Source organism: Sinocyclocheilus rhinocerous, unplaced genomic scaffold (assembly GCF_001515625.1).
Source record: "Sinocyclocheilus rhinocerous isolate Xijiao unplaced genomic scaffold, SAMN03320098_v1.1 scaffold113, whole genome shotgun sequence".
Taxonomy (NCBI): domain Eukaryota; kingdom Metazoa; phylum Chordata; class Actinopteri; order Cypriniformes; family Cyprinidae; genus Sinocyclocheilus; species Sinocyclocheilus rhinocerous.
In genome coordinates, this window is record NW_015646846.1 from 1,605,269 (window position 1) to 1,623,501 (window position 18,233).

At 36.8% G+C, this 18,233-nt stretch overlaps 1 protein-coding gene across 2 annotated transcripts in view; it reads left to right on the forward strand.

Annotated features, from left to right (window-relative positions):
* LOC107708144 (guanine nucleotide-binding protein G(s) subunit alpha-like) overlaps nucleotides 1-18,233 on the forward strand; it is a 37,592-nt gene that overhangs the window by 12,620 nt on the left and 6,739 nt on the right. For both annotated transcript variants that reach the window (XM_016512304.1, XM_016512305.1), the window contains exons 3-5: nucleotides 1,433-1,487; nucleotides 1,584-1,703; nucleotides 5,287-5,384. In XM_016512304.1, coding sequence (XP_016367790.1) covers nucleotides 1,433-1,487; nucleotides 1,584-1,703; nucleotides 5,287-5,384 — 273 coding nt within the window. The remainder of the gene's footprint in view (nucleotides 1-1,432; nucleotides 1,488-1,583; nucleotides 1,704-5,286; nucleotides 5,385-18,233) is intronic.

Here is an 18,233-nt window from a genome sequence, read left to right on the forward strand (position 1 = left end):
TGACTTTGCTTTCCATACACTTTAAGTACTTCTTCATATACCACAGCAAAAAATATAGTCTGAGAAAGTTCAAACGTGATTAAAGGCAAGTGAACAGAAAAAAAAGGGGGAAAAAAAGAACAAATACACAATTTACAAGCATAGATAAAATAAATAGTGTTCACTGTATAAATTAAATATAGATTATCACCGCTGTTTTGTTGTTTGATTAATGACAGCAGCAGTATTCATAAGCCGCTGTCCCTTTAAGACCTGATGCACGGATCCGATATAATGATACACATCACATCCGACTTCTTTCTCAGCTGTTTTCATTCACTTGAGACTAGGGATGTAACGGTATGAAAATTTCATATCACGGTTATAGTACGAACAAATGATAAACTTATACTCTATTATGTTATCTATTATGGTTAAATTTTGCAATTAATTCGCGGATCACATGCGTGCCGAACCGTGGGGCTTGGTCCGTACGGATCAACTATGATCTGTTTAACCACTATTTACCATCATGAAATGCTTCGCAGCTGGTCTGAAACCAGTTTTGTGATTAAGTTGCTATAATTTACAATACTATAATCTAGTCCTCGATCAGTGTAGTTAGGGTGTCCAGAAATACTACAGAGGTTACAGAAATACGGACCATCAGGACTTCGACATCGGTTAAAATTTGGATGCTAAAATAAGACCAAGGCAGATAATTGTTGCATGAATTAGTCAATAGAAAGATTGTGATTGCAGCATCTGGAAAACAAGTTCCAATTTGATGATTAGCAGGAAAAGTTAAGAAAAAAGGAATTAGTAATGCTAGGGCCTGGTGGTATGTGCTGCGTAATGTTAGACATTAATGCTGAGGTAGATAATATATTTGCACAGTGGGCAGGACTACTTTATCTAATTTAAGCATCTTATATAGTATTCAGTTTATGTATGGTCACATGTTTGTATTTTGGCTATTTTGCAACAATTTGAAGCAAATGCAGCTCATTTGATCAGAATTCAGAGATTGAACTGTCAGTTTTATAATATAATTTACAAGTCTTTTGTTTCTAACTCCAGTCTTATGTAATATGAGACGAAGAAAATAGACCAAGTAATTAATTGCGATGATCCACTTTTCATTTGTATTCACCTCAGGATTATGCAAACACGAACTTCAAAACACAGTTATTTAATTATTATAGATAACCATGTAAAATAACATAAAACCTTTTTGTTGAATTTCTAGCAAAAATAATTGTTGTTGTTGTAGTAATGCATTACCATGACATACTATAAATCACTTCACATTGTGATATAAAATTTTAGTTTACTGTCGCCCCAAAGTAGCAGTAAGTTGTTTAATTCATACTATTTACAACATTACAATTATTTCATTAATGTTGCCTGAAAATGAAGCGATCTGAAGTAGCCAAGCGTTATTGTTTTACAGAGAGAAAAAACAGAAAATTCAAGACATCAAGAATAATATAAAAGAAGCTATAGAGGTAAGTGTTGAAGCTTCTTGAGTTGAGTTGAAGCAGTAATCAAACATGTAAAAATGTGAACGCACTGAAACTCTGATTGTCTTTTTACCTCTACAGACTATAGTGACGGCAATGTCCGTGTTGGTACCTCCAGTCCGGTTAGCCTGTCCCGCAAATAAGTTTCGAATTGATTACATCCTCAATTTAGCCAATCAGAAGGACTTTGAATTCACATCGGTGAGTAGAAAGTTATTCGGTCACCCCATCACCCTCGTTTCTGTTTCCATGAAAGTCTGTGTACAATCTCATTATTACGTTCCGCCTTTTTTAGCTGGACATGCACAAGACGCATTTAGTTAAGAAAAGTTTGACATTTTAATAAAGACCGATGAAGTATAAAGGTAAAAATGGCGATGAAGTGTGTGAGCGTAGTATGTACATCTAAAAAAAAAAAAAAAGCGTTCGGGCATCTAGTTTTCGCACTGTTGTGGATGTTTGTGTTGGGCCTGTGCGTGTTTTGATGGTTCTCCTCAGTCGTAGGGCCTTGTGTGCTTTGTGCAATTATAATTAGCAGCTATTCTTTGCTTAGGGACAACACATAGGTGAATTGAAAAAGCGCCTCACCTGAGGGAAATGTGGGTGTGTGAACGTGTGACTCTCAGGTATAATGGTGTGGCGTTCATTACGACTGATTACTTGTGATAAACTCTAAACTCTCCCTTAAGAGGGCCTCACCTGAGCCACACACCTTGTCACACAGGACCTCTCTGCTCCCTCATCACCTAGACAGGTGCACGGTGTCTAGGGAAAGGGGAGTGGAGAGCCGCCCTGACCTGCGCCAATGGGCCTGCTTAAGATTTAATTACAAATGATTCAAACTTGGTGGTCCTATGGACTTAAAAATAGAGAACACAAACAGCTCACCAGTTGGTTTAGACATTGTTTTAAATAGTTACCTGCATCATTACGTAAACATTACTAGAATTATTAGATTACAAATACAATGAGTTGGAATTTTTGACACCTTAAAAACTGGATAGACGTACAATGACTGTTACGCAGGAAGCTGGTTTTTCTGTAAGCTACAGGATTGCCAGGAGAGCTGCGTGATTCGGGGTTGATCGTTAACTGTTAAACTTCAGTATTGAGTGCAGGAAGTGGTTCTAGTTTTAGCATTACTACAAAGAAGATACTGCCCCACCCTCTCTCTCTCTCTCTCTCTCTCTCTCATCCTCGGTGGCCCCAGGGCCCGCTGGGAACCAGTCTGACTAGTTGATTGTGTTGCAAGCGAGAGACAAAAATAAAAAGCAAAAGCAATTATTGACATTTATAACTCAGCCATGCCACTTTAGGATATAAAGACCCATTGAAGTTTATGGACGACAGCTATGTCAGCACTGGTACATGGCTGAGTTGTAATATTTCCATTAAAAAAAAACTTGTAGCTGTGAAGCTATCGAGCTAGGAGGAAACTGGCGAAGCATATTAACATAATTTTAAAATGGAGAGAAAGATGTAGACAAGATGAATAAAAAAAACACACACACATTAAACATGTTTTAACATTTACTTTCACCTGAAATGGTGTACGCCAGGGCTGGGCAAAGTAGCTAAAAATTTATTTTTTTACCGTGTCATCATACATCTCAATATTATTTATGTAATAAATATGAAATATAAAACTATATAATTTAATTTATAAATGATTTTCTTCAGTAAGTGCATGCAACAGTAAAAATAAGGCTTTTAAAAAAAAAATCAAGGCATTGTTTTCCATACTTTTAGTATTAGTCATTTTTATTTATATAATAATGCACAGCAGTTTAAACCTACATATATATTTTACTGTCGTATTAAATACCAAATGAAGACTCCCATGATCAACTTTAAATGATGGAAACAATTAGTTCAATCAGAAGCTTTTTTTTTTTTATCAAATCAATCTTTTGAAACATGATTTAAACATTCACAGAAGTGAATTTAAATGACCCACTCTACTGCTGTTTTTCGCTACTAAAGTTTAAATTTGAAGCACTGTTACAATGTATGTCTTAATGTTCTCATACTTTTTAAATACATATTGTTCATACATTGCTTAATTGAAAACTCTTAAATATTCTTTATATTGCCCAGTCCTACCTTAAGCATGTTGTAGAAAAAAAATTGAATTGCTTTTATAGTTTCGAACCATGTTTATGCACTGAAAACTATTGTCTGACGTGCCGCACTTATGTTGTTTATTTCACTGACGCATCTGGTAAACGTTCTATACAGTGAACATTCCTTAACTACCAATCATTATTTTACAGCAGCTTCAGCTTTACATTTCACATTCTGTAATTTAGTTTTTTAAAATATGTATATTACTTAATATTTTTATATTAGTACTTTTTATTTTATTTTTTTAGCTTGATGTTGTTTTTGCTTGTAATTGCTGATCAACTTTAGAGTATCAACGTTTTGTATAAAATATTTTTAAATATAATTAAGGCCTAATTTTAATATTTGTTGTAAACCAGGTAATGTTTTGTGTAAAGAATTAATTTATTTTTAACAATAAAATATTTGCTTACATAATAGCATATGCAAGACAGTGTCTTATATATTACAATATAACGGTTACAAAAATTCAGATACCCACAAAATAAATATTTAAGGTAAGAGCAGTGAGAGCTGGTGGGTGGTGGGATTCTCAAGTGTGTGGCTCTTGTCCTACACATTTAAAAGCGTAGTGGCACTCCTTTTTAAAGGAGCTGTGCCAAAGTGAACGCTACCATTTCTAAGCACATCAACAAAGATCAAGTGAGACAAAGCCCTGTTCCCTGTCGGGACCACGGGCCGGTCCTCCTTTGTCCCGTGCGGTGTGCACCGACCCGTTTGCTGTTCAGGTTCATGCTACCACATATAAACAGCTTTGCAAGGTGTGTCCCGCTTCATGTTGTATTGGATCAGATTGGAAGTTTTTCATTTCAAACGCTCATTCATGCTTCACCACCACATCTGGATTGCAGTGGGCGGTCAGAATCGTTTAGTTCTGTCTTGAACTCCATAAATGTGGCTTTTGTTATACATGAACTGCGTACATTGTTTGGTGTTTATGTATGTAATCAGAAAGGAGACAGCAAAAGAGCCGAGTTGATGTGTATAATGTTAATATCTACCACCAGGTTGTCCTCTACAGCTTGTAAACTATCATTTAAATTTGGCTTTATATCTTTTTTTGCACAGTTGATTCATCTTTATGTTTGTTCCCTCGTGGCCTCTATGGTTCATCAAGAGTTGATGAAATCCTAAGTCAGACACAGGATTCCTCCTTTGGGTTTGAAAACGATAATTTTTTAGTTGTAAACACCTTCTTGTGATGTATTCGCAGACACGAGTCATATGACATTGCTCATTTGAAAAACTATCCTACATTTTTTGTCCCCAGTAATTCGATACAATTAATTTTTGATCATTACTGTTCTGTTGAAATCTGAATATTGACACTAGACACTTCAGAATTACTAAAATGTGTTAATAGAACCATTGAGGAATCAATTCATTTTATTGAATCTGAATTTAAACCAGAATATGGGATCCTTGCATGCAGAAATCTCGAATCAAATTCCCGATTGGTTGTCCAGAATCTGTAATGGACCAATCAGTGGTGTTTTTTTTATTTTTTATACAGGTTAGCATGCATTAAAGAGAGTGTGCAAAACTCACAAACCGGTTTAAAAAATGATATGCACCCAAACTACCGAGGTGTAAAAGATTTGTCTGGATTCCGACAGCTAGTTTATGAGTTTTTCCTCTCTTCCACTTGTCTTCCCAACAGGAATTTTATGAACACACAAAGACCCTGTGGCAGGATGAAGGGGTGAGAGCTTGCTTCGAAAGATCCAATGAATATCAACTGATCGACTGTGCACAGTAGTGAGTATTTGGTTTCTTTTAAATGCTGGGTTTGAATTGCGTTTTAATTGTGCGAAATTATTAGTATTTGAACATTTAAAGCTTTGGAATATTCTTGTACTTGTTGGTCAGATCGGTTGCACTCGACTCGCTTGACTTGTTTGTGTGACTTTCGTAGCACGTTGCATGTATCGGACTGATTTATGCACTCAAGAGGGAGGGAAATAGAATTGCGATGAGTGCAGAAAGGGAGACAGATGAGTGCTAGACAGATAGACGTTTTCAGAAGACATGGAGGTATGAATGTTGGGTATACATTGAAAGGTTTCCTGCATTGTGGCGCCTGTGTGTGTGTTTGTGTGTGTGTGTGTCCTGTCCTCTCCTCTCCCACAGTCACTGGTGGTTGTTGTGGATCAGACACTGGCCTGAGCCGTTTAGACCGGAAGTGGCCTCCCCACTGCACGCTTATGTAAACGTAGAGCGGAGAAAGAGAGAGAGAGCTATTTTTAACTCACTGGTTCACTCACTTGCAGCAGGAGGGAGACAGTTTGAGAGAGGCAATCGCAAAAGTATCGCAAATAATGCATCTCTCCTTTTGAAGGAGAAAAATTAGCTTGAAGTGATAATGGTGACTATTTACGAGGGTTTGGAGGGCAACTCCCAACCTTCCAGACTGCAAAGAGGGACAGAGGAGAATGACATTGCTGTTTCAAGCGCACACACGCACGTACACGCGTTCAGCAAGAAACCAGCGTTGTCAACCGCTCGTCCTGTTAGGAGCTCATTTTTCTGAGCGTTTTCAAGGCTCTTCCTGTCACATGGCCAGGTGTCCATATTGAAAGTGTGCATGCGTTTGTGTTTTCATTCACCTCCGTTTCTTTGTACGTTCGTGCCACAGCAGTATTGTGGGCTCAATAATGTTATCGAGACAAACACAACAATTCCCCCCCCACCATCTCCTGACTAGTTCTTCCTAGTAGCGTCACTGCAGTGACAGAAAATGGCTGAGATTGAAAAAACTATGAGAATAGTTTCATTAGGGTTATGCTGTTTTCAGAGGAAGCAAGTTTATGTATTACTGAAGTAAGCTAACTATGTTTCTACAAGCTTTCTTTATTTTTGTAAGCTAGAGAATAAGAAACGTTTACTTGGGGTTATAGTGTTCTCAGGGCAAACGTGTGTGTATAAAGCAATATTTTCTGTTATGGTATTTTCTCTGTTTTCATACGCTAAAGAAATGTTGTATTCCTCCTTTTTTGCATTTTGTTTGCATAAATTCAGTGTCCTGAGAAAAGAAGCGTTTCTATATTTCCCTAAACTTTCCAATTCCATATATTTCCATGAAAGAGAAATGTTGCGTTCCTTCCTGCTAACATTTTGTAAATGCAGATCAAGTGCATGATTTTTTTTTTTTAATTCCTGACACAGGTCTCATGACTGAAATGTTTGTATTTCTGCTCTTTTGCATTTTTTTTTTTTTGCGTTAGTTTAGTGTATTGAGAAAAGAAGAAAAGGTTTTTGATGTTTTTACATGCTTCCTATATTTCCATAAATTTTCCAATTCCATATATTTCCATATATATTTCCATAAAACAGATAAATGCTGTGTTCCTGTCTGTTTACATTTTGTAAATGCAAATTAAGTGCATGGACTTTTTTTTATTCTTGACAAAGCTTTCATGACTGAAATGTTGCTACCTCAGTAAATATTGGATTTCTTGCTGGCTACAGCAGAATGCAGGATTTTTTTTTCTTTAGCATTATTTCCTGTATCAAGCGCACCTGCCTGCAACTATTCAGGTGTGTAAGAAGTGTTTAAATAGAGAAAACAAAGACATTTTTCTTTAGGGTGATGTTATTACAGAAAGCATGTGTGTTTAATGTGGACAGTCATTTCTTGGAGCTTTCTATATTTTTGTAAAGCAGAGGAATATTCTTGCTTGTTCGCATTTCGTTAGCATAATGAAAGAAGGGTTTAGGGTTTTCAGAGAAAATTAAAAAGAAAAAGAAACAACAGAGCTTTCTAAATTTGTAAACGTTTACTGCATTATTTCTTGTGCATAGAGCTGAAAAAATCATTAGGGTTATGCTGTTTTCAGAAAAAGAATTATTACAGATTAAATACAGATTATTACAGAAAAATAAATATTTTTTAAGCGTAAATCCAATGCATGGACATTTATTTATTTATTAGACATGTTTGTTAATTAATAAAAATTTTCCCCCAGTTAAATTGTGTGTAGTACTAAATATATATATATTTTCTTGGAGGTGCTATAATTTTGTAAACCAGAGAAACCTTGTGTGTGCATGGTAAAAAAAAAAAAGTTTCATTAGGTTTATCTGTTTTCAGAAAAAAGTAAAATACTTTTTTCCCCCCTTTTTTGTAATCCAGAGATATGTTGCATTCCTGATGTGCATTCCCTAAATGTAAAGAAATGTTTAATTATGACTGCCTGTTTTCAGAAGGGCTTTTCACACTTGAAATAGTTAACCCTGGGTCATTCTAAACCCCAGGGTAAACAGAATCCTGGGTTATCTTGCTTCACGTTTCACACTGCTTATACTTTACGCTAAATGTTAATACTGGGTAATCAATCATAAGCTGCTGTTTCACACTGCACATTCCTAAACCCCAGGTTAAAGTCCTTATTTGCGTATTTGCAGCGTCAGTGCAGGGCTCCAGACTGCGACTAAAACTGTTGGATTTGCGACCAAAAAAAATAAAAATAAAACATTTGCGAGTGATATTTTTGCTGAGATCGCCACTGGCGACTATATAAATGTACATGTATATAACTTAAAAATTTGCATGTAATGCCTTTTTTCCTGCTTGTTTTGCGATCACATCTTTTGTTATGTTGATGTAATAAACTGAGATGACGCGCTTTAGTTTTAGTGGGAAAAAAGACTTTCAAACAGTCCTCATCTCTGCGTTGACGGAACACCTGCTAAAAGAGCAGGGTCCAGTTGTTGCAGCATAATCGAGATTGAAAACGATAGAGATGTGCGTAAAAGTGCAGAAAAGCAGTGTCTAGTAGAGCCCGACCGATATGGGTTTTTTTGGCCCGATACCGATATTAGGGCGTAAAAAAAGGATATCGATATATCGGCCGATATTCTTTGTGTATATTATAGTACAGTACCAGTCAAAAGTTTGGACACTTTCCCATTCGTGTGTCCAAACATTTGACTGGTACTATATATATATGCCGTTCAAAGTTTCAATGGTTTTCCATAGACTTTAAGCTTTAAAGAGTTTCATCCAGGTCGCCAGTAGCAAACAATAGCGCTCTGCTGGACAAACTAAGTAATTACATAATTTCGAGCATTTTATCTGCGTTATATGTTCTGAAAAAAAAAATGCAGCCGATACCGGTATATCGGCGACAGGCTCATATCGGCCGATAATATCGGCAAAACGATATATCGGTCGGGCTCTAGTGTCTAGTTTGTGCACAACTTGAACAAACTACAACAGGTAAAGCTGTCAGCTGTGTATTTCTCATTTATAATCAATACTAATAAGGCTTCTTCTTATCAAGATCTTTAGTCTGTATGCTGTGTTCTGTTAATGTGTGAATTTCATATTATTTGGTGCCTAATTTTGTTTCTTATAGGAGCCAGTGGCTCCTTAAGTGAATTTTTTTTTTTGTCTGAAGCCCTGCAGTTTCACTGATTGGACGAACGCAGCATGCAACCTGTTTACATGGCTTTTCTCGCGTCAGTTATCCTGTCAGTTAAAAAATGTCGCCACGTAGGTCCTCCTTGGCTGGTTTACGACTGGATACGCCACTTTTGGATGACAAACTTTTATGTGTTTAGTAAACGCTTTGAAAGACCACATTACGAAAATCAACACTTCTCTACGAGATGCTATTGATGCGGAACGGAGAGTCGCAATTACATTGTGGCGCCTAGCAACAAACGCAGAGTACAGGACCATTGCTCAACTCTTTGGAGTTGGGATTTCCACAGTTTGCACTGTGGTTCACTACTTCTAACATATGTTAAACTGCTTAGAAATAGACCAAATGATACATAGAGGGGTAAAATATTTGTGATGAAAGAAGAATGAAGCAGCTAGTCCATTTTTAAAGTTCACAATTGTTTACCTATTTGAGATAAACTGTATGTCCCAACACTTACATGTGTCTGTTGCATAGCTAACCGGCCATTCATTGATATCCAGCCTTGGCTAATTTGTCAGTCAGTTCCCTAAATACTGTGCCATTCAATTTGGGTTGAACATATTTTAACTGTAAGAATGTCTCCTCCTCACTTCAATTGACACGTTTTTCGTCGTTTGACATTTCTTATTTTTCCCTCAAACTCTGTATTGTTTACACAATGTGCAGATCCTGTTACCAATGTGATGAGCCACGCTGTTCAATTTCTGATTGGTGGTCTGTTGCCAAGCATCCAGCAGTAACATTCTAGCACTGCTCCGTTTCACACTGTACAAGGTTGGCACCGCAATGTGGGCTAACCCTCCTTCTAAATTACATGTGTGAAACGTTCCTTTACCCAGGGTTAAAAGCAGTGTTTAGAACGATGATAACCCAGGGTTAAGCGCAGTGTGAAAAGCCATTTACCACTTTCTATAAGATTTCTATTTTTCCGAAACCAAAGAAATGTTGCATGCTTTCTTGAATGCGTTTCAGAGGGTAAGATTGTTTCATTAACGAACACAAAAATATTGTCTACAAACATTCTGTCGTTTTCTTTTTTGTAAACCAGATAAACGTAGCATTCTTGCTTGTCCCACAGTTCCTAAACTTAAGCCCAGAACATGGAGAGAAAATTCCTAAACCATCCGCCATGTTTCTTTCTGTCTCTCTCTCTCTCTCTTTTCTTCCCCCATCCCTCTTTTGCGAAACCAGACCTGTTTTTTCTCTCATTCTCTCTTTTTCTGACTGGCCTTTCTCCACCTTTCCCTCCTCCTTCTCTCTCTCTCTCTCTCTCTCTCCCTCTCTTGCTCCACTCCCTCTGTCTTTCTTTCTCTCTTCACTCTTTCTCTTTCTGTCTGTCTCTCCCTCTCTCTGGCCTCTCTCCAGTCACACAAGATTTGGAGCTGATAGTCTATTTATAGCGCCTGTGGTTCTGTCGCTATGACAACCGAGCTGGAGGCCAGGGCGCCAGTGAGCTATTTTTGGAGCGCCGCTGTAATGTCAGACACAGCCTTCTCTCTTTTCTTTCTCTTCCACCGCTCCCTCTCTCTGGGTTTCTGCTGCTTCCTTACTCTGGCATTGCAAACTTACAGAAGTGTGTGTGCGTTCACATGTTAGAGAGAGAAAATACGGCGGAGGCTATAGATTAATTCACAATTTAACACATTTGGAGAGATAAATATAGCTAGCTTTTTTTTTTTTTCATAAAATGCTGAACTTCAAATCTGACCGATTCTATGAGATGCCACGTTTTAATTTTTTTAACGAGATCAAATGAAAACAGGCACAACCAATGCAGCTGCTTTATTTAAACAATAAACGTTTGTTGTTGAATGCCACTGTTGTTTCTGAAAGGCTTGCTGCTAGATATCTTCTGTACCGTATCGTGCCACGCACACACAAGCGGTTCACACTGAGCCTAAACAGTGTTTGCCGTATTGGCCCCGGAAGCTGCCTAATCCACACTCTTAACCCTCTACCGCATGGTGTAGCCATATGGCAACATACTCTTTGTGTTCATTTCCTCAACACAAACAACATTTCTGAGGAAAAATATTAATTATAAGTAAGCTTACACTTATTCTAAGTTAGATCCACTATTGTATGCTGTTGCCGTATGGCAACATATCATAAAGTACCTTAAAATAATATTTTTTTCCAAAATTTTTTTTACAGCACTTCAAGTTAAGCCATTCTTAGAAAAGAAAAAGATTCAAATATTTTTTTCGAAGCTGCCTAATAAACACTCTTAATACTCTACTGTTAACTAGATGAGCTGTAACATTAACCAGATTAGTAAGCGATGAGGATATTATCAGCTTTTTCATGCTAATACATCGGCTCACTCTTCTCTCTGTGAATAGTTTATTCCCTTTGCATGTTTTTTCTTGGCTTTTCTTGTTTATCTATAAAGTGAAATTGCTTTATTTTTTTATTTCATTTTTTAAAGAAAAAACTGTTAAATCAGCTATTCATTTTTTAGTATTTGTATTTATTTCTACTTAATGTTAAATGCTCCATGTTGTGGTCTGTTGTAAATGTAAATATTTTCGTTTTTAATTATTAATAATAGTACTCAATTGTTTAGTTGCAGAAATGTTTTAATAATTTTCTTTTTTGGACAGACAATTGCGTATTTATAATTTATTAGCTTTTATATAAAACATACTGTAAATGGTTAATGCATTTGTTTAAATTGCATTTGTTGACTGCAAATCACTTCAACTTAACGGTACTTGCTAAAAAGATTGTTTAATACATAGTTCATAATTAAATCTAATAATTAAGTGCTGATTATCATTAAAGATTTTGTTTGGTTGGGATACTATTTGCCTGGATAATTTTGGTTGGTCTGGATAATTTTTAGCATTGTGACTGCTTAAACAGAGCAACCCACCAAAAAAAAAAAGCATATTTTGGACCTTTCCTCTGGATAAACGACTAGATGGTGCCATCAGCGTTTCCCCCAGAACAGCTGTTTAGCTCAAACTCTTCTGTTCAATCCAGAACGCATTTGAAAACTGAAAAGGTGCTGAGGATCAAACAAATATCTCCACAGTTGTAGACAGTCATTTTTTGTAACTTGGTTGGTATAACTTTGTTTAAAGAGAGCAGCAGAGACAATATATGGGTAAATGTTTCTGATATGTTTGGCATTTAAACAGTGTTTTGAATTTGTGTTGGGGAGTTTGAAATGTTTCAAAAACAAATTTTTTGATTTTTGACGAACAACATCAGTGGATAAGTAATTCAAAAACCACATTTTCAGAGAATTGTGCCTTTTAAGTAGGGAAAGTGTAAAAACGGCAATTTAGAAAAAAAAGCAATATAATGTGTAGTAATCGTAATTAAGCAGTTATATCCAGTCATACTCATTGCTGCAATATTATTGATACCATCTTAATCATTTCAATATTTTTATAATAAGTAATAATTATAATAATAATTAATGTATGCATTTAACAGACGTTTTTATCCAAAGCGACTTACAGTGCATTCAGGCTAAACATTTTTTACCAGTATGTGTGTTCCCTGGGAATTGAACCCACGACCTTTTGCGCTGCTAACGCAATGCTCTACCACTGAGCCACAGGAACTTTAAGTAGTAATTGGTTTTGATTTATGAATTTTTTTATTATTCACTTACCATATTGTTAGCAGTCAAGAAAGTATGAATACAGTTGCTTTGGGTGGCGTTTAGGAAGGTGCAATATTGTAGGTAATAATAAAGCAATTAGCTCCATCAAAAATCTATGAGATTTTAATAATTGTGCTTTTTATGCAAATTCTTAATGAGCAATATTTCAGGGCTATATTTTGAGGGTAAAGATAGTTGATGGGACAGATGATGTATAAAAAGTTTTAATTATTTTTTATTTTTTTACTTGCTTCACTTGGCATTTTACTGCAGTGATTTGCTTTAAGTGTGAGTGAGCTGCATACTTTATATAATAAATAAAGGGAGCTGAACAGAAATTCTGTGTTGGCCAAGTCATATGACTCATGTGATACATTGTGTGTGTGTGTGTGTGTGTGGCCAGACCATCCATTTACTGCTTGAAGTGTTTTTACTTTTTTTTAATTTTTTTTTATTGGAAGTTGGTGCCTAATCATATCTGCACTGCATACTTAGAACAACTCAAAATAAAATGTATGTGCACTAATATCCATCTTGTGTTTTTAAGACTGAAAATGCGCTTGAAAGTTTGTGATAGATGTTAAAAGTGTGTGTGTGTGTGTGTGTGTGTGTGTGGCCAGACCATCCATTTACTGCTTGAAGTGTTTTTACTTTTTTTAAATTTTTTTTTATTGGAAGTTGGTGCCTAATCATATCTGCACTGCATACTTAGAACAACTCAAAATAAAATGTATGTGCACTAATATCCATCTTGTGTTTTTAAGACTGAAAATGCGCTTGAAAGTTTGTGATAGATGTTAAAAGTCTGCTATACACTGTGCCAAGCTAGAACCTCTGCAACTGTTGGCAGACTTTGACACGCAACTAGAATTTCATGAACTTCCTGCCGTACGGCCGTTCGAATTCTAGAATTCCACTTGTGTTGAGGCTGGATTTGGAATGCAGGCCTAAATATACTCGGTTGCAGCTATAGCTGTCTCTTCTGCTTGGCATTACGACAGTGGAGGCTGTATGTGTTCTCAACTATTGTACCCAGAGGGGCATGAGTTGTATTATGTCTGACCAGCGGGCTGGGCTATTGTTGGAATCGTTCTATTAATAGAAAGAAAGGCAGTAATTGAGATGTGGTGTTAGACAACGGCCACAACACAACTGTCTGTGCAAGTCTCCCCCGTCTGTCTGTCTGCATTTTATCCTGTCTGTCTTTCATTGTTTGCTTCGTTTTATTTCGGTTTATGCCCCCTTTTCCACGTGATGTGCCACACGTTCATTTGTGCGGCCTGCTATACGTGTTGCATGCATGCACATGTACACACTAGTGCAGTGTGTGCATACTGCTGTGTGTGGGACCTACAGCCTTGCTGTCACATTTCAACCCTGTATGTCACATTCCTGTTGGACTTGGACGGGGGATGCACATGCGCTTCCAGCCTGCGGATTTCTCTCGCTTTCTCTCCGATTCCCTCATGCTTTGATTTAGGTGTAACTCTTTTGCAGGTGTTTGTGAGGAATTTTAATGATTCTAAATACAATTCCTTAATGATTCTTTTACTACTTTTGGAGAAGAAGATTGGACATTCATTGGTCTTTTAAAATAACTAGTTCATAAAAGTAATTTGTTCTGAATAACATTTGATATAATATTAATTTTATAAATATTAATTGTACTCAAATCATATTCTAATGTTATATAATATATATTTTATCAGTTTTTTCAGACATTTATTAACTAGTTCATTTAAAAAGACTAATGAATGCAATTCATATAAATATAACACATGAATTATCATATATATATATGTAATGACTTTGATTACTTAATTTTAACTGTAGGGAATTAATTATTATTAATTCATTCAGGTTTTGATAGGACTCGGATCTGAATATTCAAAGTCCACCTGATTAAACCGATTTCAAACCTGTTATGTTACACTTTAAATCAAGGATCGTCCAGCGAGCCGTGACATCAGTATATTTTAACAAATCAAATATGTGTTTTACCTGGCCATGGGTTAACACAATTATGTAAGCTCTTAGAGGTAATTATTAATAGTACGCTACGAGCTAGGTAGCAAGCAAGGATCTTTTTGGCAACAGTTTTAACCTTGAAATTATATGACACCAACAATGATTCTTTATAAATGAAACATGAATTTATTTGCTATTCTAAATTTACATAAAACCTAAACTAAAACACACATATGCACACACACACACATATACGGCTCAGAAAATTGAAGGACTGAGTTAACGGAGTTGCATGTAGTTTGAGGGGTTCTAACACTCGTTTCCACGAGTGAGTTAAACAAAAATTTTAGACAATTTATTTTAAAAAAAAAAGTTGAAGGTCAACTATTTGAATATTGTTTTATGGTGTCAGTTCTGGATGAGAAGCCTTTCAATGTATTCTAATGTTAAATATTAATATATATTGTAAACATTTTATGTATTTTTTATATATGATCTGTATACACTTATGAATAGTAATTTTAAAATTAAAAAGCTAAAAAGAAATTTTCAAAATAAATATTGTGGGTCAACTAGTTGACCGTATTGTATGAATATTAAATTGTATTACATGGTCTTCTGATGTATATCATCATTGACATTATTACAAATCATATGCCTATGATATTCTATAAAAGTGGAGCCAGTTCTTAATGAGAAGCATTATGTATTTTGATGATTAATATATATTTTAGCAGTATTATGGATATTTATTTATACCTTATTTATATATATATTTATAAATCGTAATATTTTAACATTAAAAAACAAACTTAAAACTAAAATAAAATAAAAGTTGAGGGTCAAATAGTTGAGAGTATTTTATTATAGAAAGAATATTATGTTATATTGTATAGGGCTGGGTATCGAGTTCGATACTTTTTAGGCACCGACCGTATTGCCTCGATACCATCGAGTATCGAAAAACGTCTTGTCGTTCGGTACCAAATTTCGATACCTAAGGGGTTAATCTCATCAGCGTCAGTGAGCCAATAAGCCTGCAGCACTAGCCGGTGTGTTCGACTAGAGGTGCGGCGCAGATCGATCATCCGCGAGAGCGATTCGAAAGCGCACGGAGCAGTCTGCTCTCTTTAGCTCTCGTGGTACTGTAATACACCGATCGGTCTGCACAGTCGGTCCGCGTGGAGCTCCGATCATATGCAGATGTCCGTTCATACTAACCAGAGCCTACAGCTCTGATACTAACGTTACACGACCGAAAGCGCGTGTTATGTGACCATTCATGCAAACTGTAGCATCATGCATAAGACAATAAATAAGATTTATATTCCGCTTTTACTCAAAACTCACTTTAAACCACCATCGAGTGTTTGTAATAACTTCCGATTGCCGTCTAACAGGGCCGGATTTACGCATTGCTCAAGACATTGAGCAAATAAATATAACAAACAATAGGGTAAAAAATGACAAACTATTTCCATGTCTTCCACCTTTTTTATGTAGGCTACGGAAATCACGCTTTCTTTCTCCCAGTCTCTCTCACAGACGCACACACGCGGAGACGCGAACAGAAACTTCTTGTCAGCGCTGCACCGCGAATTTATCAGTAAAATAGTTTCGCAGCTGAAAAGCTACATGACATTTCTCAGTAGCGAGGTTCATGAAGGAGTTTAACTTAAAGATTCGCTATTAGTAGACGCTGCTGCTGAACGCTGCTGAGAGACGCATAGACGCAGGTATTCACACGCACTTAATCTCTCTCTCTCCCTCTCTCTAATAACCGCATTAGACTGCATTAATAACTGCGTTAGCCTGCATATCAATGGCTCAAGCCTCTGTTATCAGCTCTAAAATGACGTTTTGGAATTTGCAACGGAAGGTTTGGGATGAGGTGCGTAAAAAAATTAGTTCAACCCACACGAGATTTCAGGACGGAAACATGTCAAATGTCTTGAAACAAATGATCTGAACAATGTCTTGATGTGTGGTTGGGACTACAGGGCGTTAAAATTATTAGAGAAATAATGCACTCCCGGAGGTGGTTATGTGGCCACGACTATATGGTATGGTCTTTCTCAGTTCTCAAACAAATTAAGAACTATTCGATTTTTATTGACTGAACGCAAGATCGAAAAAAGTATCGTTCAGGAACCGGTATCGAAGTCAAGGTATCGGTATCGATATCGAAAAATTTTGAACGATACCCAGCCGTAATATTGTATTATATGGTCTTCTGATTTTTAATGTCAGCATGGACATTGTTATAAATCATATTCCTATGATGATCTATAAAAAAAATGCAGCCAGTTCCGAATGAAAGCGTTTCTTTGGGCACATCGATTTTTATTAGTCACGCTTTCTGCATATGTTTGTTTCTGACAAGCGTCTTTAAGATCTCAGTTAAAGAAGCAGGAGGCGAGGTCGAGCCGTCACACCATCTTGCAGCCGTTTTTCGCCATATAGCAGCTTGACTAAGACGGCGTTTCTTGATCCCCCTTCCTCCCTCTGTTTTGCCCTCTCTTCCCCTCTCTGTTTCCTCCCACTAGAGCCGATCCATTGACTAGAGCAGTGTCTGACTGAGCCCTCTCTGATCACTATGACTCAGAACCCTGCCTGCTTTGATCTCCAGCACAATCATGCGCCACCTGCTGGCTGATTTCGCAGCTGCAGATTGTGTCAGCTGCCATTTTTTTTCACCTCCATGGCTGACTTGTATCGTGCGTTGATTTGAAAATGTGTGTGTGAAAGTTTTGCTGATGCTCACTGGGGCTGGGTAAATGCAGGAATATTTTATTTAAATTAACTTTTGAACATGGGTTTTTCAACAATTTTTCAAATGATTACTAGGGATAGACAGTATGACAAATCTTAACACAGTGTGAATAATTTAGACCACACTAACATTATAGCACAATATGGTATATAAATGAAGTAACCATGTGGTAATTAGGCATGGGCCGATTACTGGTTTCAAGGTATACCGCGATTTGAAAATGTCACTGTTTCAAAACCACTAATATTTTCCGTTATACCGTTCCTGTGGTATGCGCTGTTTTTCATGTCTCCTCTGACTGAAAGTGTAGGAATGCCTCCGGTTGAGTGCAGTGTAGAGAGTAACACGCCCCCTCCCCCTTTGTGGGACTGGCTCGTAGTGGCTGAAATTCTGCACCAAGGCTGAATTTCGGGAAAGAGACTTCAGATACAGTACTAGGGACCACTTAGGCCTATATAAAAGCATCCAAAAAGCAGCATGTCATGGGACCTTTAAAGGGTTATTTCACCCAAAAATGAAAATTCGCTTGTGTTGTACTTACCCTCGAAGCATCCTAGGTGTATATGACTTTCTTCTTTCAGACGAATCCAGTCAGAGTTATATTAAAAATTGTCTTTGATCTTTCAAACTGTTTAATGGCACTCGGTGGGTGTTGCAGTTGAACAGTCCACAAGTCGTCAAATAAAGCTCGCGCATTCATAATAAAACGTGCCTCACACAGCTCCGAGGGATGAATAAAGCCCCCCTGTAGCGAATCCATGGGTTTTTGTGAGAAAAATATCCATATTTCAAACGTAATAAACACTTTTCTCTCACTTCCG